This window comes from Natrix helvetica, assembly GCF_964273705.1.
Source record: "Natrix helvetica genome assembly, chromosome: 1".
Taxonomy (NCBI): Eukaryota; Metazoa; Chordata; class Lepidosauria; order Squamata; family Natricidae; genus Natrix; species Natrix helvetica.
The window spans coordinates 151,503,503-151,529,332 of NC_138548.1; the positions used below are offsets into that span (position 1 = coordinate 151,503,503).

At 37.7% G+C, this 25,830-nt stretch overlaps 2 protein-coding genes across 4 annotated transcripts in view; both read left to right on the top strand.

The window, feature by feature from the left end:
- TNFAIP6 (TNF alpha induced protein 6) overlaps positions 1-6,913 on the top strand; it is a 31,748-nt gene extending 24,835 nt beyond the window's left edge. The window contains exons 4-6 of the mRNA XM_081938492.1: positions 1,339-1,567; positions 5,452-5,492; positions 6,345-6,913. Of these exons, the coding sequence (XP_081794618.1) occupies positions 1,339-1,567; positions 5,452-5,492; positions 6,345-6,493 (419 nt within the window). The 3' untranslated portion in view covers positions 6,494-6,913. The remainder of the gene's footprint in view (positions 1-1,338; positions 1,568-5,451; positions 5,493-6,344) is intronic.
- Positions 6,914-10,987: 4,074 nt separating this feature from the next.
- The window catches only part of RIF1 (replication timing regulatory factor 1), a 37,797-nt gene continuing 22,954 nt past the window's right edge, over positions 10,988-25,830 (top strand). For 2 of the 3 annotated variants that reach the window (XM_081936208.1, XM_081936209.1), the window contains exons 1-14: positions 10,988-11,233; positions 16,846-16,939; positions 17,562-17,658; positions 18,262-18,392; positions 18,474-18,568; positions 19,753-19,939; positions 21,511-21,603; positions 21,686-21,824; positions 23,084-23,235; positions 23,487-23,604; positions 24,222-24,392; positions 24,508-24,618; positions 25,264-25,326; positions 25,602-25,702. In XM_081936208.1, the coding sequence (XP_081792334.1) occupies positions 11,130-11,233; positions 16,846-16,939; positions 17,562-17,658; positions 18,262-18,392; positions 18,474-18,568; positions 19,753-19,939; positions 21,511-21,603; positions 21,686-21,824; positions 23,084-23,235; positions 23,487-23,604; positions 24,222-24,392; positions 24,508-24,618; positions 25,264-25,326; positions 25,602-25,702 (1,656 nt within the window). In that variant the 5' untranslated portion in view covers positions 10,988-11,129. The remainder of the gene's footprint in view (positions 11,234-16,845; positions 16,940-17,561; positions 17,659-18,261; positions 18,393-18,473; positions 18,569-19,752; positions 19,940-21,510; positions 21,604-21,685; positions 21,825-23,083; positions 23,236-23,486; positions 23,605-24,221; positions 24,393-24,507; positions 24,619-25,263; positions 25,327-25,601; positions 25,703-25,830) is intronic. The other variant, XM_081936210.1, reaches the window with a different exon arrangement.

Sequence of the window (25,830 nt, forward strand, 5' to 3'; positions counted from 1 at the left end):
AGTTGTTTGCACTGGCTGGTGACTCATGTTCTTTCCCTTCTAGAAAAAAAATAGGTCTCCATCACTGTTGAATGATGTTGAAACTTAAAAACAAGACTGCAGGTAGAACTATGTCTTGAGACGTTCATCGTCGTATCACTTTCGATTGTCTCATATTCCAGTAAAAAAGAATTGACTTGTGTGCTGTGCTCCGTGCTGGAGTATTAGCCCATTTTCTAGTTAAAAAGAGTTTCTATATGCTTGCTGTTTTATATCCCCATCTGGATGACCTGGAGAATCAAAATATGGTTTTTAATCATCTGGGAGAATAACTTGGTTGTTGAGTTGACATAAGTTGTGTGGTTATATAAATGCTTTAAATAAATTACATAAATATGCCTTCTTAGATTCAGCAGAAAGGCATTGAATTGGTCTGCTTCTGCTTGCAAATATCTGGAAGGTATTGGCTGTAGTGTTGCTAAAAGCACATCAAGCACACAGATTTTTATATTTCTGTTATCCAGTTATTTATTTGAGGAAGGCAGTGGAATCCCCTGAATACATCTGGACTTTTAAGTCTAAAACTTAAGGTCCTAAGAGAGACATTTGTTAAGTGAATTTCGCCCTGTTTTACAACATTTCTTGCCGCTGAATCACTGCAGTTCTTAAGTTACTAACACGGTTGTTAAGTGAATTTGCCTTCCCCATTGACTTTGCTTATCGGAAGATAGCAAGAGGATCACTTGAACCCCGGACATTGCAACTGTCATAAATATGAGCTAGTTGCCAAGTGTCTGAATTGTGACCATGGGGATGTTGCAACGGTTGTAGATGTGAAAAATAGTCCCTTTTTCAGTGCTGCTATAACTTTGAACAGTCACTAAATGAACTGTTGTAAGTCGAGGACTACCTTGGAGATGATTTAGGAATGAATTGGGGCGAAGGAGTAGACGTTAGACAAAACAGCAATTTGAAAGGTAGAGAAATGACCTGAGTAGAGATACTGAGTGTGTTTTCATTTCCTCTGAAAGTGTTCATAATTTTTGAGGGCTTCTGAATTTACTGCTCCCTGCAGGTGGCCAACCTGCAGTACGTTAAGAGCTTATCCTACTGATAGGAAATATTAAGCTACATGGAAAAAAATCATGTGCTTGAAAGATGGCCAAAATGTATCCAGTCAATTTAATGTGCAGATTTACAAAAGTGTATGTGATTTAAATTCACTTTCAGAGCTATTAGAGGTGAGCTGTAGAAGGTTGCAAAAACAAACAAACACCCATGTGCTATATATAAGGATGCAAAAGCACAATTTGACATCTGGGACGAGTATGACATCTGACGTTGTTATTCCTCTCTCAGGAAAAGATTGTGGTGGAATCTTCACAGCTTCAAAACATGTTTTTAAAACTCCCGGGTACCCAAAGGAATATGAAGATGACCAAGTCTGTTACTGGCATGTAAGAGTGAAGTATGGCCAACGGATCAAAATCCAGTTTCTGGACTTCGACCTGGAAGATGATACTGCCTGCATGGCTGATTACTTGGAAATATACGACAGCTATGATGATATAAATGGATTTGTGGGCAGGTAAAATGTTCGAATCTTTCATAATACAAGATGTACAAATTGCAAATGGTTGGGTGAAGGGATCAAAGAAGAAGCCAAGTTTTTTTTTTAATTCCACCCAGTCTCAAAGGATTATGTATCATGCTTACACACAGAAGCCAAGCTAATAAGCATATATAAGTACAAGCCCAGATAATAAGTGCCAAAGGAATGCTAATAGCCAGACACTTTTTTCTTCTTTTTTCCACCCACTCCTTCTTTGTCCCTTACCCAGGGGAACCCATCTTAGACCCTTGTCCGCACCATCTTCCAAACTCATGACACTTGCTTAGAGGAAGCTGTTATTCCAATCAATCTCCTCTCAGTCCTGATTCTCTCATCTTTCCAAACTATTTCCCCTCTCATTCCTTTTCCCTTACCACTCACTGAGAAGTGTTTCTGATTCCAATAGGAATCTCTGGGTTTTTAAAAATACTTTTCAGCTCCATGCAGAATGACAGCGACAAAGGACTATGGCAGATGAAGTTTGAAACACCCAAAGATCTTTGCCTTAATTAATCTTCTTCCAAGTAATTTTCTTCGCTTTCCTTATCTCAGCAATGATTACTGGAAAGCCTTTCTCCCCAGTATTTCATGTCTCACCCCAACGGAAATGGAAAGTAACCAATTAGTCCCTTCTCTTGTGTGCATTCTCAGGTAAAGGTAAAGGTTCCCCTCACACATATGTGCTAGTCGTTCCCAACTCTAGGGGGCGGTGCTCATCTCTGTTTCAAAGCCGAAGAACCAGCACTGTCCAAAGATGTCTCTGTGATCATGTGGCCAGCATGACTAAATGCCAAAGGTACATAGAATGCTGTTACCTTCCCACCAAAGGTGGTTCCTATTTTTCTAACTGCATTTTTTACATGCTTTCAAACTGCTAGGTTGGCAGAAGCTGGGACAAGTAACAGGAGCTCACTCCGTTATGTGGCACTAGGGATTCAAACTGCCAACTGCCAACATTTCTGATTGACAAGCTCAACGTCTTACCACTGACCCATTGCATGCTCAGGAGGAAATGCCAATTTATGGCTCAAGAGAATATTAATTTTAGACTCTAGTTTTATTGGACAGACATGGTGGGATGGGGTAGCTCTTTAGATACTGTCTCTATTACTGCTTTATGACTTTCCTTTCTTTAAATGCTCTCTTGAGAATGCGGGCATCGGAGTAACACCAGTGGGAAAAGTGTCAAGTTTATTATCATTCTTATGGACTTTTTCATTCTGCTGATTTATCCTCTGGGGAGCAGAATGTATTCTGTCGGACCTGCTTCTGATTCAGTCCAATGTGATTTTTGATATATTCTGACACACGTTATGATAAACATACCATGTAGTGCTTGGAGCTACTTTACTGAGAGAGCCCTTGGATTTCTGCCCACAAAGATTGTTTTTCAGACAAGAAGTACTGTAACTGAGCTTGCTGATTGTGTTTCTACTTTACTTCTCCAGAAGCTGGATTTGAAAAATTCTGGACCTAGGGTTTGCTTTTCTCTCATTCTCTCAAATATATCTGGTTACAAATATGTATGGATGTGTAATACACAAATGTTTTAAAAAGTACATTATTCAGTGGAAGTAAAACATATTAAGAGAATCCTCCAGGGATGCCTGTAAGGCAGCCGTCCCCAAACTTTTCAGCCTGGTAACCCAGCACAGAGGGGGGGGGTGAGTTGCAGGGGCACATGCACAGCTCTGTGTGTATGAGCAGAGGGTGCCCACACCCTCCACTCATGAGAATGGAGTTTTACGCACGAGCGGGTGGTGCTTGCACTCATGCGTGATGCTCCACTCACGCGAGCAGAGGACAGTTGTGCTTTGCACACGAGTGCTAGCATCCTACACTCGTACAAGTGAAACTTTACACATGTGCTTGCCCATTTCTCCCATGGTCTGGCTTTGAAGAGGCCACAGTCCGGTAGTTGGCTGCGGCTCGGAAGTTGGGGACCCCGTCTAGAGGGTATTGTCAAAAAGTCAAGATGGTGGATCCCAATGGTACAATCAAAGTTCCTCCTGTTTATATCTGACACACATTTATTTATATCCCATCTTTATTATTTTTATAAATAAGTCAAGGTACATACCTAATACTCTTTCCTCCTATTTTTCCCACAACCACTCTGAGGGATAAGTGGGCTGAGAGTGAGTGACTGGTCCAAAGTCACCCTCCTGGCTTTCATGCCTAAAATGGGAGTAGAATTCACAATCTTCTGGTTTCTAGCCTGGTGCCTTAATCGCCAGACTAAACTGGCTCCCTAAAACCATAAAAAGCAAGAGGAGTTTCAACTGTACCATCATGGCCTCGATGTTGCTGTTTTTACTATATCCTGCAGACATTCCTTTTGCTTAAGGAGCTAAATATATCCCACCTAGACGTAAGATGGATGGAAAGAATTGGAGAACAGATGCTTCAGAGCATATTTTCTTACTCTTACAAATTAACACCATCCACCCATTTTTCCTATCCTTCATCTCAAGATTTAGTAGCAGATGTGGTAGGCATTTAAAAAAAAGTATTTTGTAAAGTGTGTTAATGCAAACAGAACACTTTTCTTTGAACTGCTCAAGCAGTAGCCAAATCTTGTCCAATGTTTGAGTGGCTACTCAAAACGTACCTCCCAATGATCCCTGCCTGCCAATGCAATGCTAATGATCTCACACTGGAAGTATTATCTCTGATGCACATGGACCAGCAACCATGGTCCATGAGAGAGTTTTTGAATCAGCTACATAGCTCTTGAAAAGGACACAGTTACTTTAAACTATCAATGAGAGGTTTAGTTCTAGTAATATATTATCTTTCAAATACTTTGCGCAGCTTTAGCATTTAGGTTAAACTTATTTTTAATTTATTTATATAAAATACCCTTATTATTTTTATGTACCCTTATTATTTTTTTTATAAAGAACTTATTCTCATCCAACTTTAGGGGAATTAATAGCATTCCAACGTTGGCTTGGAGCTGATAAGAGCTTGATCCCTGAATTTGAGAGATTTTTACCTTGGCAAAGGGGTTTCTTTGCTCAGCCAAAAACACAAATCACAAAGTAATTTGGACAAAGCAAAAACCCTTTATTAAGGGGAGGGGTTTTCCTTTTCATAGGGTACAGATACATACCTTTAGTATATGATACATCAAAAAACAAGTGATCAAATAATGAAGACATTGCTTATAATCAACAGAAAACATTGATTTTAGATGACATTCAGCATGTGGTAAATGTATGGTTTACATTACTCTTTCCCAGCTGGACTACATCTTTCTTAAAATTTGCTACTGTATTCAAGGACTTTTAGCATACACCTTTCTTATTATGTAGTTGCTGAAAAAGCAAATTATCACATACCAAAGAAATGGCCTTGACTGAAGGGAGAAAAACATTTTAATTGCTTAAAGTTAAGAGGCCTAGATTGTCATGTTAAAAGTGATATGGTATTATTTTTTAAAATGCTAATAAAAAAGCCAAAAATTTGAGATAACATCTTCCCTTGCCTTCTTTCACTTAAAAAAATAATAATTTTGAGACTTCTATTAATGGAAAATTTATCTGCACATAAAATATTCAGGATTAAGAAAATAATGGAGAAAACACCTTATGGATCCACTTCTTGAACATTAAAGGATCAAAGCCTTCCTGTGTGAGGGGAGCTAATTCTTTAGCAAACGCATTTGAAAATAGGTTATATTCATGCCCACAAAATGAATGTTGAGTGGGCCTGACCATTCAGAAAAAGGCTGCCAAAAACCCATTGCTGTTGCAAAATCCAAAACAAGCACCCATTTTCCTCATTTGCCATTTTATTTGGAGGGGAGTAATAAACATGTCACTGTTATTTGACTGACTTATAATCATGTTTTTCAGATACTGTGGAGATGAACTACCCGATAGTGTCGTAAGCACAGGTAATACAATGACCAGAGATGAAACTACAATATAACATTTTCCTCTCAGATTCAAAGAGCTAGAAGCCATGAAATCTGAGTTGCAATAAGCTGAATGATCACTTGATTATGGGCCATCAAGTCATTATAGGTTTTCTCCATGATGATCTATCTCTGATCTGGACTTTCAGGTCTTCCCTCTCCACATTCATTGTTACTGTAACTGAATCCATCCACCTTGCTGCTGGTCATCCTCTTCTTATCTTTCCACCTTTCCCAGCATTATAGTCTTCTCCAGAGATAAGTATTCCCATAATATGTCCAAAGTAAGGTCATCGGTGGCTGGTCATTTGTGCCTGGAAGAGAATTCTGGGTTGATTTGTTCAATGATCCATTTGTTTGTTTTCTTGGCTGTCCGTGGTATTCTCGGGAGCCTTCAATTTCAAAGTTCAAGTGTCAATACTCTTCCTAATTCTTCAAAACCCACAATTATTACCAGATGGCAGCAAACATTCCCTTACTGCCCTCTAATGGTGGATGTTTTCAGCAGCAAGTTGGTAGTCCTACATATAGCACTACCTGAAGGTAGGAAAGACATCCCCAAAAGTTAATCATTTTGTCAGATATACATTCTTCAGATTTTCCCCCATCCCAACTTTTCAAACTGGCATCCAACCCCTGTGATTTGCTGGTGGCATCCCATCCAAGTACTAATGAAAGATCTGTTAAGAACCCTGAAGAAGAAGAAAAATCTATACCTTTCTTTTAAATCCAAAAACGCCAGAGCTTTCTGTTTCCATTGTTTGTATAAACAAAAAAAGAATGGCAATACTTTCTCCCATGCATACATGGTCTCTTTTTTTCTTACTCCAGGAAATGTCATGACACTGAAATTTTTGTCCGATGCTTCAGTGACAGCAGGAGGCTTTCAGATTGAATACACTGCTATCAACTCGACTAAAAAGAGTATAAACCCCAAAGCGACTACGAAGTATTTTCCAGGAAAATTTGGCATTGTGTAAAAGAATTTTTGCAATGAAAAAAAGATAAAAGCCTGTAAATGCTATACCTTGTGGAAGTTGCTAGTTTTCTCCCAGAAGATCCCATTTCCATGATTTCTGGCCTCTCCTCCCAATGTATTGTCCTCTTAGCCATTAATCCAGGTACCTTCTGCTGAACTGAGCTGAGCCCTCCCTTCTTTTCAGTTACTGCAGAATCTGCTTTTTAATATTTTGAGTCAAGGGTCTGGGGGAGTGATACTCGACTGAGTAGTATTTCCTTTCTACTTCAGACCTCCTGTGTAGTAGCTTTTATTTTTTCTTCTCTTTTATGTTTCTTGTACTTTTTTCCATTCTTGCACTTTTTAGCTTTCTTTCTTTTTTCTTTTTACTTTGCATTAGCTTGCCTTAGTTTTTATCTTACTTTTCTTAAAACTTTTTTTTTTTTACAAAAGCCTAAGATGGAAATGCAAAAATATAACTGGAAACCTTTGATGGACTTTTTGTAGAAAACAGAAAAACATGGATTTATGATTTTGATAATTAGAATTATAGAAAGACTTGTAACTTTAGATAAAGAAGTAAATTTATAACTATACATATAACTGCTGTAAAGACCATCAGAAGCCACTTCTTGTATCTTTTTTTTTCTCTTTCTTTTCTATTTTACTTTTTTCCTTTCTTGCACTTTTGGCTTTCACTTTTTCTTTCTTCTCTTTTTACTTTACATTAGTTTGTACTAGTTTTTAATCTTTTTAAAATCTTTTAATAAAATTATATTTTTAAAAAAACTCCTGTGTGGTAACTCCCTTAGTTGTTGCACAGCAGGGATTTTCTTGAGCCAGAAGTTTGTGAAGAAGTATTCACTCACTAATTTTCTCTAAAAACTACCCTGCATTTGATGTATTATTAAGAAGCTGAGGTAATAAATATTTAAGACTTCTTGAAAGGAATACCTTTGGGGGCCCTTTAATTTATCTGAGGAGGAAGAAGCAGACCTCACAACTTCTGTTTGCTTGCTTATTATTATTGAAGGTGAAGGGTGACTTCAAGTCAGTGTTGACTCCTGATGGCTGCCTGGTTAGATCCCTGCATTTTCTTGGCAAGATGTCAGAAGTTTGCCGCAGCCTCCTTCCTAGGACTGTTAAGAGTATGATTAGCTTAAGAAGTTTTCCTTAATTCAGACTATGTCTTAGATCAATGGAGATGAAAAAGGCAGTACAATACATTAGATAAATCCCTGTATTGTTGAGTTTGTATAATACAATATACAAATATTAGCTAAGTCACCTTTTACTCAGCAATTGAGTGTTGGAAAACCTACGGGCCTGCCTTCAAATTTACAATGATGTTTTATTTTTCATTTTATTGTTAAATGTTTTCTGAGGTTTGTTTCCAAGTCTTACAAGATCCCTAGGATGTCATTGTAGAAATTTCTGTAATCTACTTTAAAATTAATGTAAATATAAGTGTCTTGTCTGAACTACTTCATTTTACCGAACATTTCAAGGGGATGATCAGATAGAAAATTCACTAAATGAGAGTCTGAACTAAAGTCATAAGCCTACCATTGTGTGTGTGTGTTTGTGTGTGTGTGTGTGTGTGTGTGTGTGTGTGTGTGTGTGAGAGAGAGAGAGAGAGAGAGAGAGAGAGAGAGAGAGAGAGAGAGAGAGAGAGAGAGAGAGAGAAATTGAGGCTTCATATGTTCTTGTGAAACAGCAGATTTTACTCTCAGACTAGCGCATATAAGAATTAAATCCATAGATTATTTGAAGATGCTAATTAAATTCTGCCATCTAGCGGTTTCAAAGAGCAGCATCCAAAGTACCACTAGCATTTATATAGATGAGACACAGGAGGGAAATAGGATGGAAGGGTAATTATGTTCTTACATCAGCATTACCATAATTTGACCAATTAATAGGGTTGCCCAACGCTTCAAAATAGTCTTTCAATCTGTTGATTGAAGCAAGCACTATCTTCTAAAAGAAAACTGGTGGATTATTATGCTTAACTTTATCGTGTTGGCAGTTTAGTAGCCTTGACAAGATTCCTATGCATACTCAGAAGCTATGGTATCCACACTAAAAATATCCATAAGGTGATTTGACAGGCAAGCATCAAACACTCACCCTCCTTTCCTGCCATTCATGGTTTTGGGGTTTTGCTGATAGCCTTCAGAGAAATATTTTCTAGTCAGCTATGCAAAGAGATAACTATGCAAATACATTAAAAGCCTCTTTAGCTGCTGAAACTGCTGGAGGGCATGCTAGAGGCAAAAGGAAATACCTTGATGAGGCAGGTCCTTCTACCCACCACAAAAACTGCACAGCCTCTGTATCATGAAGAGGACAAAGAAGAAGGCTTCATACAAGTCTGCTGATTAGCCCAATATTTTGGGTTCACAGAAAAGTTTCACAAATCAACTAGACTAGATGGGTTCTAGCAGCATATCAAGCCTAAAATATTAGGCAATTTGCATTTAGTGATGCTTGTAATCCAGGCTCAAGAATTGTTTTTCCAAATTGAAAATACAAAGAGCAAAGAATGAAAAGCATCTCTAAATAGCACCAATTCAGCCCATTTCCCTGTATATTAATAATAGGACTCAACAAGTGGATAAAAATGCCAATCCTATCTATATCTGACTGACTGTGCAACTAGCCAGGATAATAATTTATTTAAACTTGTATGCCACCCAATTCCCAATGACTCTCTTAGGATGCCAATCTCAGAAGGCTGAGGTCTTCACATAAATTGCCTAGTCCATTCCTTTCCATTATATTCCCAATTCTTAATTGTTCTAGAAGCTAAGACTCTTAAGCTAAGAAAACACGTGGAAAGCAAAAAACACTATATAACCTCTACTTGTCCAACTGGTTTTCCAGATTTTTTTTCTTTTTCTGTCTTTTAACAACTAGGTATTCTTTAGTTTTGAGCTAAGCCAGACATTATTAATAAAAACAAGCAAAAGAGCACACGTGAAAGACATTTTTAAAAATAGAAGCTATAGAAAAGTCAGATACAAAAATGCAACAATTCCTAGAAACTTGGCACTCTGACAAATCAGCCATTAAAAGGCAAATTGAGCAAAGCTTCATCTATAAACTACTCAGTGAGAGTCACTCCTAATCACAGCCTTTTTAATTACGCGCTTCTTACAGTATTCAACAACCAGATAAGCAGGAATCAGTACTAGATAAAGAGGAACAATACCCCAATCAAGGCTGAAAGGCGAACTACCTCTTAAAAACAGGCAACAAACTTGACTTCCCCATGCTCTGATGATGTTACCTCCTCTGATTAAAAAAGCAAGGACAGAGAACACCAAGATGCCAACCACTCAACCTACAATTATTTATTGTCCACCTTGGTAATATAAATACATTTTACTTTGAACTGTGATCATGGTGAACACCGCACATTTAATTAAGAGGTGTACAAAGAGCTGCCGTCAAGTTTACAAGGCTGTATCCAATCATTCTTAGAACCTTCAAATCAAAATTGCCAAATCCTGCTTGTGCACACTTTTTATCCATTTGAAGTTTTCAACAGAATCAACCCCATAATTCTGATCACCCTCCAACCACTCAAATTGGATTTGGACTGAAGTACAGTTTTAGGTGCAAAACATGTTTGAACTTTGAGCTGCCAACACTCCATTTTAATCAAATCTAGTGAATGTTTCCCACAATTTCGATTTGTTAAAAGAAAAAAAAAACCCGAAACTTCTACATTATGGTCACTCAGTGGATGAAGTGACTGGTGCCAAGTTCGTGCGCTAGCTCATTTAGATGTAAAATTGATGCGTAGATTTAACAACCTATTAACTTACCTAGTCATCTTAAAGTTCGATTTTATGCCAACTACCCTAAAGCACAATTTGCTTCACCCTGTTTGCTATTGAATTGGAGGCATTAAAATTTTTCCGGCTTAGATCAAAGTCACGGTCTGATTCTACCAATTCATGCGTTCCAAAAGCCTTCAAACCTTAGTCTGGGGGTTTATTTTGGAGAAAGTTCTCCCGATCTTACTGAGTGGAGGTGAGTTATAAAATGAGCGTGGGTTGCAATATCAGTTTGTGTACAAGGCAATGAATGAGCAGAGCATCTCCGTGTAGGATCGCCCACTCACGTTGGGCGCCTTTGCGACGTGCAAAATGCTTTCCAAACACGAGCACCTGATTGCCTCGATCCATAACAGAGAGGAGACAAGCAACGACGGGCATTGTGGATCAACGACCTGGCTGCCTTTTGCCCGCAGCCGTTTGCCCTCGGAACTGGGATCCGCAACGCTTTCGATTCCAGTAGAGGGAAAAGAGGAAAGGGGGCGCGGGGGGGGGCGGGGGGGGACGCACACGACCTTTCGATCGATGATTCCGCACTCTCCCGAGGGCGGGGCCAGAAGAGCAGAGGCACTCTCCGCGCTCGGCTTCTCGGCGCTCGGCCACTGAAGTCCTCGCCCCGCCCCGCCTCCTCGCGCTCTTCCCGCGCCTTGATTGGACGACAGCGGCCCCCCAAGGCTCCGGCTCCCGCGCTTCGCCATCTTAACCCGGGAGAAGAGGAACGCGAGCGCGGGAAGCGCGTTCGAGAACGGGGGGCGGCAACTTTCGCAACCGTTTATCCTCCCCCCCGCTCCGTCCTCGAGCCGTTAGTCCGCGATGGGACCCTGCGACGGTTCGAGCATGCGGGCCCTACTGGAGACCCTCGAGGACCCCAGCGCCTCTCCGGGGGTGTTGACAGACGCGTGGCTGACCCTCACGAAGTGAGTGCCGACCATGACTTCCTTGTGCTCTCTCTCCCTCTCTCTCTCTCTCTCCGCTGTGGGATGCGGGAGACGTGCCCAGCAGCGACAGTCCGGCCAGCCGCGGACAGGATATTTAAAAGGAAACAAAACCAAAAGGAAGTTTGTTTAGGGGGCGGCGTTGTTCTTGGCGCCCCTGCAGACTGCCCGAGAAGCCTGCCTGCCTGCCTATCTATCATCCACCCACCCACCCGTGTAATCCACACACCCCTTTGCCGAATCCAGTGGGTTACCGAGAGTCTTTTCCTATTGCAGCGCAGCATCCTGACGCTATGCCGCTTCCTGAGACATCGCCACCTCGGATTTCTTTTCATTGCCCAATGTCTTCCTCGGAAATTGTTTTTTTTTAAAATGATGATGATGATGATGATGATGATGATGATGATGATGATGATGAAAAAGGGGCTAGAGTGAAGCCTTTTCCCCCTGCCTTCTCAGTCTTGGGTTGAAAAGGTTCCATAATTCACACTTAGCTCCTTTTTTATTACGTTTTAAATGTGCCAGCAGGGATTCTGTGTAAAGAAGAGAGGTTTTTTGGGGATGGTGGGTTGGGGGGGGGGCATACTGCTGCAGGAAGTTTTCTGACACACTGATGATTCTCATTTGAATTAGTTCTCCCCCCCCCCTCTGAATCATAATTTGACTGGTGAAGCTTTGATGAGAGGCTTATTTTTTTGGGGGTATTTGTTTGTTACATGAAGGGAGGCAAAAGAAGTATTCTGATAATGGCTTGGGAAAAAGGCATTAGTTCCAAATCCCGCTACAGCTTTTTTAAAAAAAGGTACCCTTGATTATATGCGCCATCCAATAGATTACATAGATTTTTTTCCCCCAGGATGATCTGTTCCCAATCTAGTTCTTCAGGTCTTCCAATGGTGTACCCATCACCAATGTCATTGAGTCCATCTGTTTTGATGTTGGTCATCCTCTTACTTTTTCCTTCCACTTTCCCAGCACTGCAAACTTATCTAGGAAACTAGGCCTTTACACAATGTATTCAGAATATGATAATTTGATCACAGGTGGTGGAGTGAAAACTCTGGGTTGATCTATTTTGTGTTGCATTTATTTTGGAGGAGTTTTTTTTTTCTCTTTCCTATCCAAGGTACACTCAGGAGCCTTCTCCCACACAAAAGTTCTTCATTCTTCAAAATCCAACTTTTGCTTCCAGAACTGCACAGTTCTGATCTTTGAAGATACAGATAGCTCCCAGCATCTGAATATCTTTTCCAAGGTCTTCATGGCTACTCTACCAAGAGCTGAATTGAGAAGTGTTTCTTGGCTGCTGATTTCTCTACTGTTGCTAATTGATCTTAAAAGACAAGCTTATCCATCACATTAGTATAGATAGTCCTCATTTAGTGACCACAATCTGGGGCTAGCAACTTGATGGTAAATTCTCCAAAGCACCTGAAGGCAGGACAAGAAGCAATGGATGGAAACTAATCAAGGAGAGAAGCAACTTAGAACTAAGGAGATATTTCCTGACAATTAGAAACAATCTGTTTCAACCAGAAGTTGTGGATGCTCCAACACTGGAGGTTTTTAAGAAAAAATTGGGCAACCATTTATCTAAAATGGTGTAGAGTTTTCTGCTTGAGCTGGGAATCTGACTAGAAGACCTCCAAGGTCTCCTCCAACTCTTTTATTCTATAAAGCAAAGTCGCTAAGGTCACTAAGTGAAACCACAATTGTGTTTTTCCTTCAGCTTTGCTTTGTAGACCTTTAAAGGTTATAAAGCAAGCATTGGTTACAATGTTACTTTTTTCATCACCGTCAGAACTGAATGTGAAATAGGCAGTCACTATACAAATCTACTTGTATCTTCATTTCCAATTCTAAAGCTGATTGTTGTATCTGTTATTAGTTTGTTGTCCTTAATTTTAATTCCATTTTTTTTACTCTGTTCCTTAACTACTTACTAGAGCATTATTAGTACCGTGAGCAGTGCACATATAATTGATACTTATTTCTCCAGTTTTAAAACCATGCTCATCTTTTTTCATCCCCTTTTTCTATATTTTATATTTATATAAACCATACAAACTATTTTCTTAGTTTGTATGGTTTATATATAATTATAAACCATACAAAACTAAGTGGAGAGATTAAAAAATCAACCTAAGAATGTTTTCAGTTTCCTAGGGTTCTCAGGTTTGCTGACACAACCAGGTCTGAATGATAACTGGGATGGACCTAATCTGACTTGAGGTGGTGTGGGAAATATTCCATAGGGCAGGCACCATAGCAGATAAGACCTGCTTTCTGGGATCTACCAAAAGCAGATCTTGGTAGATGGTGCCCACAACACATGCCTTCTCTGCCAGATCTAATGAGACAGGCTGATGTAATTGGGAAAGATGAACCATGGCGTCCAGATCATCTGGTCCCATGCCGCAAAGGACTTTAAGGGTTAAAACCAACACTTTGAATTGGACCCAAACTGGTAGTCAGTGCAGCTCTTGGTATGGAGATGTAATATGTGTTCCATTAGGAGCACACATAACTGCCAGTGCTGCTGCATTCTAAATCAGTTGAAGCTTCCTGATAATTCTTCCAAGGGAGCACTATAGCTAGTTAGTTGGTTTACTTTATTGTCATTGCACATGGTACAACAAAATTAAATGTTGTCTTCTGTTCACATTATAACTATAAAAATAAAAACACAAACATGTATCCTTTTTATATAATTGAAATTGAAAACCTGATATTGCACTATACCATAAAATTCAACATGGTTACTGCCCTGGGATAGAAGCTCTTTTTCAGCCTATTTGTCCTTGTTTTTATTACCCTGTACCGTCTGCCAGATGGTAATAGTTCAAAAAAAGGATGTCCAGGATGAGATAGATCTTTAAGAATGTTTTAAACTTTCTTAAGGCAGCAGGAGTTATAAAGCTATTCCAAAGAGAAGAGAGGGCAACCAATGATCCTCTGGGCAATGACATTGACCCTCTGGAGTGTTGTCCTATCTGCCACTGTGCAATTGGCAAACCATACACAGATGCAGTACGTTAAAATACTCTTTATGGTGCAGTGATAGAAGGTCACTAGCAGTTTTTCATTCAGTTGTTGTTTCCTGAGAAGTCTCAGGTAGTATAATCTCTGCTGGGCCCTTTTGACCACTGCTGCAATGTTAGTGCCCCAGGTCAGGTCCTCTTTTATGATAACACCCATTAGAGCATATTACAGGAGTCTAGGAGAAAAAAGAATGATAGTTTGCATACTCTGAAGTCTCTTGTGCACTCTCTCTTTTCTCTATTTTTTGGACTTTTGAGTGACTTCCAATTTGTTGGCTATTGTGTCATTCTGCAAATTTAATGGCATAGTTTGGTTAGACCTTGACTGATTTTCCTTGTGTTGCTTGCCATATTTCAATCGGTATTCCATCCTGTAGCCTTCCAATTTGGTAATGACTGGGACTACCGATCTAATGTCATATCCTAATACAAGAGGTTCTTGTGAATAGGATTGTGTGTAGGATGAGGGTTTCTTAAATGTTTTTCTCTTAAGATCTTTTCCCATTTTTAAAATTTTTGAAGGACCCCAAAAAGTATTTTCTTTATACAGTGGTACCTTGGTACTCTTCATTAATTTATTCCAGGAGGTGCGATGAGTACTAAGCAATTTTTCCCCTAAAGAATAATGTAGTGAGTTACAAGGCAGCCAACACTGACAGGATCTAGTTTGTGCATTGAGTACCAAACAAATGATGAGTACCGGGAAAAAGTTTTTGCATCAAAATGTATTGAGTACCAAATGTGATGAGTTTCAAGGCTGATGAATTTATTTATTAATCAGATTTATATCTGCCCGTCTTGCAAGAAATGACACTGAGCAGTATACAACAATCAGTAGACAGAATAAATATAAAAGTAATCATTAAATAGTCATTATTATTTAAAAAAACACTTAAGAAATATAAACCGTACAAACTAAGTGGAGAGATTAAAAAATCAACCTAAAAGTGTTTCCAGTTTCCTGGGGTTCCCAGGTTTGCTGACACAACCAGGTCTGAATGATGGCTGGGATAGATCTAATCTGACTTGAGGGGGTGGGGGAAATATTCCATAGGGCGGGTGCCACAGCCTGCCTTCTGAGATCTACCAAAAGTAGGTCCCTGATGGTGTGCCCACAACCTGCCTTCTCTGCCAGATCTAATGAGATAGGCTGATGTAATTGGGAGAGGTGAACCATGGGATCCAGATCATCTGGTCCCATGCCATAAAGAACTTTAAGGGTTAAGACCAGCACTTTGAATTGGACCCAAAATCAAACTGGTAGTCAATGCAGGTCTTGGTATGAAGGTGTAATGTATGTTCCATTAAGAGCACACATAACTGCCAGTGCTGCTGCATTCTAAATCAGTTGAAGCTTCCTGATAATTCTTCCAAGGGAGCACTATAGCTAGTTAGTTGGTTTACTTTATTGTCATTGCACATGGTACAACAAAATTAAATAAAGGTTTCACTGGGTGTTATTTATCAATAATAACTATTAAAAATTAAAATGAATTTACTGCCATTTGCAGATTTTGTAATACTGCTGCATATCTCTTCTAACTATTCTGTTTAAGTTACTTGTTAAACTCCTTTCTGGGATTTTTGTCTGTCTTGGCTTTGGCTTCTCTAAATAATCTGCACTGTTTGTTCTAACTTCCAATTTGCTTTCTTGAAAGCATGAGATAAAAAGGGAAATATGATTAAATGTGGTTTACACCATTATTTGTTGTACCATGTCATAACTTCATATTCTGACAAACCATTTTTGCTTCCAACCCCCATTCCTACATATTTCATACATTGCCTTTTGTTCTTTAACATTCTTGTCTTTTTTTTTTACTCTTACCAACTGTATAATGGCAACTTTCAATCATTATTCATTCTCATCCAAGAGAACTAAAGAAGCTTCTCAGATGAGGAAAAAAAAAAACCCAAGAAATGCCAGTTGCCTTTTGAAAAGCACCTTTGGGATACCCACTCCTTGATTTATTAAAAGTTTTATTTAACACATGCACTCCCACTGGGTTCTGCTTCTCATGACATGACCAACTCTTTGTTCCATAACTTATACAGAGTTGTTTTTACTTTTGGCAATGCATTTTTTAAAATCAGCAGGCCACTTATTACTTTTTTGTATTTGTATTCTTGTATTTTTCAGTTATTTTCCCATTGTCAATAAACATGAAATCATTTACTACTTTCTCTATCAGATACCTTGGTCTTTAATACATTATTTTTCATATCCATAGTCTTTACAATATCATAATTTAACATTTTCTAGAAATAATTCAGATTCTCAGCTAACAGTATTTATGGCTCCAGACAAACGTTTAATATCACCATCAGCATTCCTTTCACATTTATCCCCAAATAGTTTATTTGGGTTTTAACAGAAAGCTTGACGAGCTTGAAGTTCTCACAAACAAAGCCTGATACTGATAAATATCTATAATGATCAAATTCATAACTGAGTCATGGGTTGCATTGGCTAGCCTTTAAATACGGTAGTTATGTATTTGTTTACATTTCAGCACTTTTTAACTGAAAGCTTGTTTGTTTTTCAATATTAAGTCGCTTGACTGAAGAGGAAGAAGATGAAGAAGAAGGAAAAGAATTTGCAGCTGAGGTTGAAAACTGTTTTCCCCAGCTTTACAAGTTATTTATGGTATGTATTTCACTTCTGTTCTTTGTTTTTATTTCCCTGTTTAGTTATCTCAGGCTAAAAAAGTTTGAGTTACTATCTCGCATCAGAATTGGGCAAACTTGGTAGTTCAAACTTAATTTGAAGAAGTGCATACTTTTGTTTCAAACAATTTGAATCTCAATCAAAACTGCTATTTTTTTAAATTGAAGATAGCTGTGTAAAGAAATGTAATGTGCTATCAAGTTTACCCATTAAATCAGAGAAATAAGTTTATTCATTTTTCATATCAAGATCACTAAATTACTGATATATATCAACTTTGGTTGGTGGATTGGAGAAATAACCTGCAAATTAACTAGCTTTTGTATTTGAGGATAAGTTGAAATATGATATTAAATAATCTGAACTTAAGTAAATATAGCGACCTTCTACAGTTTGATCAGTCTCCAAATTAGCTAGAAATCCAGTTTCATATGTCCAGTAAAGTGATTATGGATGGTCATTGAAGAGCATCTAGAGGTTTACCAGATTGGGGAATGTTGAATTAGAGAATAATACCTGTTTCAGATCTTGGCAAATTGAAGTAATATAACTGGTCTATCTTCTCTTGTGTGAGTTTAGATTTATTTTCTTTCTTGTTTAGACACATATTCCTACTGAAAATTTGGAGTTGAGCAGTGCAGCTTTACAAGCTTTAGGATTCTGTGTGTGTAATCCAAAGATTGCTGCCTTATTATGCGGTAAATACCTTTTTGTATTACAAACATTGATAAACTACCATCAGTTTGACTAACCAGTTTCTTTGAGTGACTGACATCCATAGTCTAGGTATATATCTGTGGATAATGCATATACAGACAAATGTATGTAGTAACAGAATTACATAATCACAAATAAAAATGGAATGTGTTAAGTTTTTAATCTGTTTCCTATTGGCTAAATTTCAGCAGAAATAAGCCACAGAATGTTTTGGTTGGTCCATGCTTCAGCCAAAATAAAACCTACAGGGATCCAAGAATGATTTTTAAAAAATAATTTCTATTGAAGTTTAAAAATACAAAAGACAAATACTAAAAACCCATGGATTTCCCTGATATCAAAATAGTCACACAAGCAGTAGTTTGGTGTATTTTTGCTCCATGTTGGCATACTAGCAGGGATATACATCATTATGAAAGAAATCTCTATCCAGAACAGCTTTTTCTATACAGAATAGTTGAGCCATCCTTTTATGACATTAGTGTGAACTTCATACAGACCAAGAAAATAGCAACTATCAATTATTACACAGTGATAATATCTAGAACAATAATTACTGTTTTTTCTTTCTTTTTTAAAAACAGAAATAGAAATACATGAATTACTGTCTATATTAAACAGTGTTGCTATAAATTCAGGAGACAAACACATTCGCACAAGAGCACTCTGGGTGATCTCAAAGCAGTTCTTTCCTCCAGATACGGTTGGAAAATTGGTGAGTAGGATTTGTTTTCATCACCTATAAATAAAAGTTGATTAAAAGTCTTGCTATACTTAACTCATTATATTTTTTCAGGTACCCAATATTATTGCTATGTTAGAAACAATACTTCTTAAAGGAGATTCACATTCCATGGTGGTTGAACATGAAGCACTAAATGTTATTATCCGGTATGTATCAAGATATACATTTGTTAAAAGAAGTAAGAGGAGAATGACTTCTGTTTAAATTTTGACCTGTTTACATTGTAAGTAATAGCACTGTTGCTATGATTGTACTACATGTTCAGTAGTGCCTATGTTTTGAATTTATTGTATTACTGAAATATGTGTCAGATAAATTGTATATGTGGGGTTTTTTTGGGGGGGGGACTTGTTCTATTTTCCAGTTAAGCTACTAATTATATTAGATCTTTATTGATATTGTATTTCATATTATATTTGGAGCACTCCAGTTGTAGCAATGTAACATAAATGGTCGTTCTATAATGTAGTAGATCGGAAACTGCTGCTTGTAAGAGTTACTTTGGGAAAGGTTTTCCATATTGCTTCAACTGTCAACAGTCTATTGACAATGGATAATTGACAATGGATTAAGTTATCTTGTCCCTGGACTGCAGATCCCTTCAATTAGCCTATGAAGCATATTATTCAGAATAGATTATGCCAGTGATGGCTAACTTTTTTTGGATCACATGCCAAAAGCAGGGGGAGCACAGGGGGGTCATGTGCGGGTGTGCCCACACCCATAATACTATGCCTGCGACCCCAGCGCGCATGTGCGTGCGACACCCCCTGTGCATGCATGCACGGCCAGCGCTCCCCCCTGCTTTTACCATGTTTTTTTCACCCTCCCCAGCCTCCAGAGGCTTTCTAGGGCCTGGGAAGGGTGAAAACAGCCTCCCCCGCCCCCCGGAGGCCCTCCGGAGGCTTCAAGAGCTTCCCTGAAGGCTCCGGAGGGGAAAAAACAGCCCTACGAGCCAACCGGAAATCCGTTCCCGAACTTCTGATTTGTCCGTAGGGCTGGTTTTTTCACGCTCCGGAGGCTTCCCAAGCCTCCAGAGGGCGAAAAACTGCCTTAAAAGAAGGCCAAAGCCAGCTGGCCAGCTCACACATGTGCTGGAGCTGACAGTGCAATGCCTCGCGTGTCCTGACAAATGGCTCTGTGTGCCACTTGTGGCACATGTGCCATAGGTTTGCCATCACGGGACTATGCAAACCACTGTCACATGAGAACAAGATGTTTACATACACTTGCATTCTCAGTTCTTTTGTCAAATTTTTGCAAAGACTTTGGAAATTTTCTCATATTTGTGTTTGCACAACTGATTCATACTTGTGTTTCTAAAATCTAGGCTGTTAGAACAGGCTCCATCTGACATGGAGGAACAGGCTGTGACGTGGGCTAAGATGATAATTCCTTTGCTGGTTCACTCAGCTCATAAAGTACAGTTAAAAGCTGCTAGTGCTTTGGAAATGGGTCTACCGCTTCTTCAGCAGCACCAAGAGGTGATAGCAGTCGCTGAGCAACTCCTGACTACAGTAAGTCAAATATATTATAATTGTGTTTGCAGAGCACCACAGAGCCAGACATATTCCTTGCATGACCTTCATTCAGTCCCCATACAGCTATTTCACTAGATTTTTAGTCACGTATATATTTGGCACAAATTAAAAATCCAGAATAGAAATCACTGAAATGTGTGGATTAGGCAGTGGATTTGCCACAAGTAATTTATTATATAATAAATACCAGAGTCAGTACTTTAAATATAGGAAGATAAATACAAATGAAGCCTGAAGTGAAATGCATTATTTGGAAAGAATATTAAAAATGACAGTTCACTGCTATTTGTGATTTCTAGCACAATACCTTATATTAACATTTATATTTTTTTCATATGAAATAGTATGTTGAGCTGTTTTTCAGGATAATCCTTTAGATTATTTAGATGTTACTAGTACATTTATTCTGAATTGAATAAATGAATGCATACCTTCTTGTAGTCTTAAAACATGCAAACTAAAGGACAATTGATACAAAATAATAGATAAACGATAGCAATAAAATAATATGTCAATCCAGTGTTTAAAAACTTAAGTCAAATTTCATATGATTGATACAGATCAATTCTGTAAGGGTTACAACAATACAATTGTTATAGCTGCACAATAACATTTTGCAATTGTGGATAGTATGTAACTATGGAGTCTGTCAGCCAATTGATATTAAATGCAAAATTTATCTGAATAACTTGGATTTTTTTTTAAATGAAGACCATATTAGGCATTTGATAAAAGTCTGAATTAAATTCATATTATAAAAGAACATGTACAGTTTTCTCAATCTTACCTTATCTCATAGGAGAAATCCTCTTAGAACCTGGGCTATTACAGCATTTTTTTTAACAAAATTGAGGGTGTGGCATTAAGGCAAGCTCTAAAAAATGTCCATTAATAACATGGAATAAGAGAAAAAACAGGCTTCGAAAGAGCATCTCTGAAATTTTATGAAAAGATGACAAATGTTTTAAAATCCTCTTAGGTTATTTGGTGGCTCTGTCCCAGATCCAAAGTTTGATTACATATTTTCCATTAAGTCTTAAGGATAGTGAATACTCAGACAATAATCAGTAGGTGAGCAATTTGTAATACTCTTCCATCACTTTGACCTATAATTACACAATAATATTAATGGTAGCCCTGTTGCTGGAGTCAATCTGAACCTATTCAAAATACGCTTTTTTATTCTTAGCAACCCAGTTTCTAATCTCAGAGAATAAATATGTGAATTGTGCCTCATATGGTAATTGTGCCACAAGTAATTTAATCGTTCTTTCTTGCACCACATGGAATGTTAAAATTGCTTTGGTATTTTCTGGAGTGATGGAAGAGGCATAACTGCAATTTCCTTCAAGATATTTGACAGGCATAACTGCAATTTCCTTCTAGATATTTGACAAACAACTCATAGACATTTAAAATAATTCAGAATGCTGTTCTAGGATCCTAGCTCACCATCTCTGAACCAACCCCCAAGAATCTCATCAAGATGCATTTTTATCTAATTTAATACAATATTTTAATAAATGTTCTCTCTTATAATCCTACAGAAAGTAATTCCAGAACTCCAAAAGCTATTTTTTTCAAAACATGAAACATATATTCTGAAACTGTGGCCCCTATTTGTAAAGCTGCTTGGAAAAGTAAGTTGGAGAAAAATACTTTATAAGCTATGATACTGGAAGTGCATTACAGTGTACAGTGATGCTGTATTTTTCCATTTAGACACTGCATCATAGTGGAAGCTTTATCAATTCCTTACTACATTTAGAAGAACTTGGATTTCGTAGTGGCTCCCCGGTGGTGAAGAAAATAGCTTTCATTGCATGGAAGAGTCTGATTGATAACTTTGCTTTAAATCCAGGTATGCTGAAATGTTGAGCAGTAATGTATTGACAATGAATATACTCTTGTTTCTCACATGCAGAGGGAAAATCAGTGGTTAAGCTGACACACAAAAACATAGGAAGTTATTAGTGATGTTGATAGTTTAAATTAAATTAGTTGCCATCTTGTCACATACTGACTACAGTTAATATAAGATTTACATAGTTGTTATTGTTGCAAGATGCCAGCTATCTGTTATGAGAATGTGCTTTTCACCCACTATAAATTGTTTACTCAAGTTCAGCAACTCTGGGCAATTTTCAAATTGTTAAAAATCTTTTAAAAAGAACATTGGTGACAGAGATATGAAACCTTGATGGAAAGCCCCAAAGATACTTTTCAAAAGACAACTAAGCTTTCTTGGTTTTTTTTTTCTTGAAAATGTTTTGCTTCTCATTCAAAAAGTTGCTTTAGTTCTGAGAACAGATCAGAACTGAAGAAGCTTCTTGAATGAGAAGGGAAATGTTTTCAATGAAAAAAAACTCAAGAAAGTTCAGTTGCCTTTTGGAAAGCACCTTTGGGATAATCCTGACTGGATGATTCAGAATCTCCATACACACCTGGATGGGAAGAAGAAAAAGAGAAAAATGTGACTCAGTCTTGCTTGCCAAAGGCCCACCTGTGTCTAAGAAAGCTTATAGAAGACTACATTTTGAAGCTTTTAGAATGTTGGATGGAGAGTACAGAATTCAAATATAAGGTGGCAGAGTGATTAGAATGCAGTATTGCAGGCTAACTCTGCCAACTGTCAAAGGTTCAACTCTGACCAGCTCAAGGTTGACAGCCTTCTGAGGTCAGTAAAATGAGGAACAAGATTATGGGGGCGAATACACTGACATTATAAACTGCTCAGAGAATGCTGTAGAGCACTATGAAGCAGTATATAAGTCAAAATGCTAATGCTATCATTACACAAGTGTAAGAATAATTATATTTCTGAAACACCCATAGAAAAGGAGTGGCTTATTTGCACTTCTTGTTTTTCTGTTGGTTTTCCTTTTTTCTTTCCTTTCACTTTATATTTTTATTTTTATTTTTTTCTTTCTGATATTAGTTTGGGTTACCTTTTAGAATTGTTAAAATCTTCAATAAAAAGTATTTTTTAAAGGGGGATGCGATATTTGTTAGACAAGTCCATTTTCAATTCATAGCAACCCATTGAGGCAAGAAGCATTAAATTTTGCTTCTCTTTCTATTCAATATAATAATAAATATTTTTAATTTCTGTTTTCCAAGATATATTATGTAGTGCAAAAAGGCTAAAATTGCTAATGCAGCCATTGACCTCTATTCATGTGAGAACTGAAACTCTGGCACTGACCAAGCTTGAAGTTTGGTGGTATTTATTAATGAGGCTTGGATCTCAGCTTCCAGTTCACTTTGAACAGGTAACGTAATGTTTGTTGTTTAACTAATATTCAGCATTAGTTAAAATGGGATTCTGAAAGACTCTTACATTTATATTTCTATGCAATATCTGACATATTGTTGTGCTCTTGTATGCATTGTCCCCTTTAATAAATAATATCTGTGTGCAGTAAATATCTCTTTATTTAGTTTATTGCTAGAATAAATTATTCAGATCTGATCTGCCCATTTATTTTATTTTGGGGCTTATGCTTCAGTGTTTCTTTTTTAGGTTTGTGTACCATTAATTCAGAATACTTTAAGCCTTGATGCCTCTCTGCTACAAGAAAATTCATCACGGTTAATTTCTAATCAGAATGTAGCTATACCAGGTTGTTCACGAAAATCAGGTATGAAGCAAGCAGGTACAAGCACATTGGCAGCTGAGGGGAGGGAGGGGAAGCACTGGGGAGGTTGGGAGGTGGTGAACCACACTGGTGGGATATGGCATTGTGGAGGGAGAGGAAGAGGGCTATCTCAATTCTGCCCAATTGTACCACTGACCTGAAATGGTTCATACAGCCCACAAAATATGTTAGTTTAAAAGGAAAAAATCCTTTTTCCATTTTTTTCACACTCCTAGTCTTTCCCAAGGCATTTGCCCTGCATACTAGCACATTTTGAGTAGATACTCCTTGCTCTTTGCCATTCCTGAAAGTAAGCTTTGTTAATATTATTAACGAGCATTGCAGTTTGGAATTGTGTAGCTGTAGTTTAAGCATAGGACCATTAATGGAAGATAATGTCATATACATTCGGGGAAACTTTCTAAATAAAATATGCTGGCTAGCTTTGAAGTACAATTCTATTGTTAGAAGCATGAGACACAATCAGGTCTTCAACCTCATTTCCGTCAGCCAGCTCTTCATGCTAATCCTACCCGGGTGGGGTGTTGTGTCCCCCCCCCCCCATATGAATCATTTTCTTTGCTAGAAGTGAGAGAAAAAAATGCAATTTTTTATTTCAGGGGTTTTCCCTTTTGGAAATGTTGCCAATCCAAGGATGACTTTGAATTCTAGCAACGAAGGAGCTGTTATTCCATCTATTCAGCTTCTAGGAATTGAAATGCTACTTCACTTCTTTATGGGACCAGAAGTATTGACTTTTGCCAAGGAAAATAATATTGTGCTTAGTTTAGGTAACTATTTGTTAAAATAACTTTTGTAACAAGGTAAAATACTGTAGCCTTAGTTTTATTTTTTAAAACTGCTGATTTGTCAGTAATAGAAGTTCTTTACTGTCTTTTTATATAGAACCTCTTCAGTACCCAGTAATTACCAGTCCTTCGTTCTTCTGCAAATATGCCAGTGTTTTCATAAATGCAGCTCAGGATGGTTTCATTGCAATTGGAAAAGATGTTTCTGGTAAGAACTTTATGTGCAGGTTAGATATTTATTGTAAGCAGGTATCTTCAACTCTAAAGACAAAAGGCATCAACTATAGGAATGCTATATAAATATAACTCAATAAATAAAAAAATAAATCAATTAGCTAGTTCTTGCTATCAGGTTTAAAGTAGAAAAGATGCATATCATAAAAAGATGAGAAAAATTGGTGATCATAGTTCATTTTAATTGCCCCAATAAGTAGAACTGAGCATTTTACTGTCTGTACTCCATTGGCACTGGATTTTGTGTCTTTGGTTGTTCCTTGCAGACTTATTTCATTTTTTCTTCTTTGCTGCTTACCATTCCTGAAAAGTAAATTGAATTAGTTCCTTGTCTCCTTCAGGGCAAGATAAGCCACAGAAACTCTATTGCTGACCTTTAAAAGGGAGGAAATGGCTGCCATGGTGATTTGGATGTTAACAACCCAACCAAGTTGCTTGTAGCTTTTGTCTTCTACTCACAGAAAAATTCTTTAGTGGGCATTTTTTGTTTTAAAAAAAGGCTTCATATAGTGCAGTAGTCAGCATCTTTCCTGTAAACCTGTTCCATGTTTATTTAATATAAATCTACTTAACTGATTTTTTCACTTGATTTTCCTTTTGTTTAAATCATGCCTTGCAGATTTTATGCTCACTGCTATATGGAGAGAATTAGTTGGTTTTGTGAAAGCTGCAATTGATTCAGGTAATAATTGTTGATATGATTCAGTTGTACAGAGACCTTTTGAAAGTGAAAAGATACTGAATTTATTTATTTATACTTATATCTATCTAAATAAATTGGTGTACCATAACCATACCATGCTACTGTTTGAACACAGCTTGCAGTTAAACTTCTTTATTTAGAAGTGATTTGCGCAAAATGGGATCTGGGTAAAGGTGCAATTAATGTATGAAGCCTGTTACTATGTCTAGTGTTATAAGATCTGATTGACCACCGCATGCATAATTTATTTCTAGGCAACAAAAGAGATCGACAAAATTCAGAAGTATTAACTATGTTGCTGCAGACTTTAAAAAACATTATTTTGTCAAAAGAATTGCCAGTATTAAACTCATTGGTAAGTGTTGATTTCTTCACAATGGCTCATTACCCAAGCTAGGTAACATCATTAATACTTATTAATACTTATGAAAGCACCAAGTATCCACTCATTCCAACCCTGAGCTACCAATATTCTCCTTTATT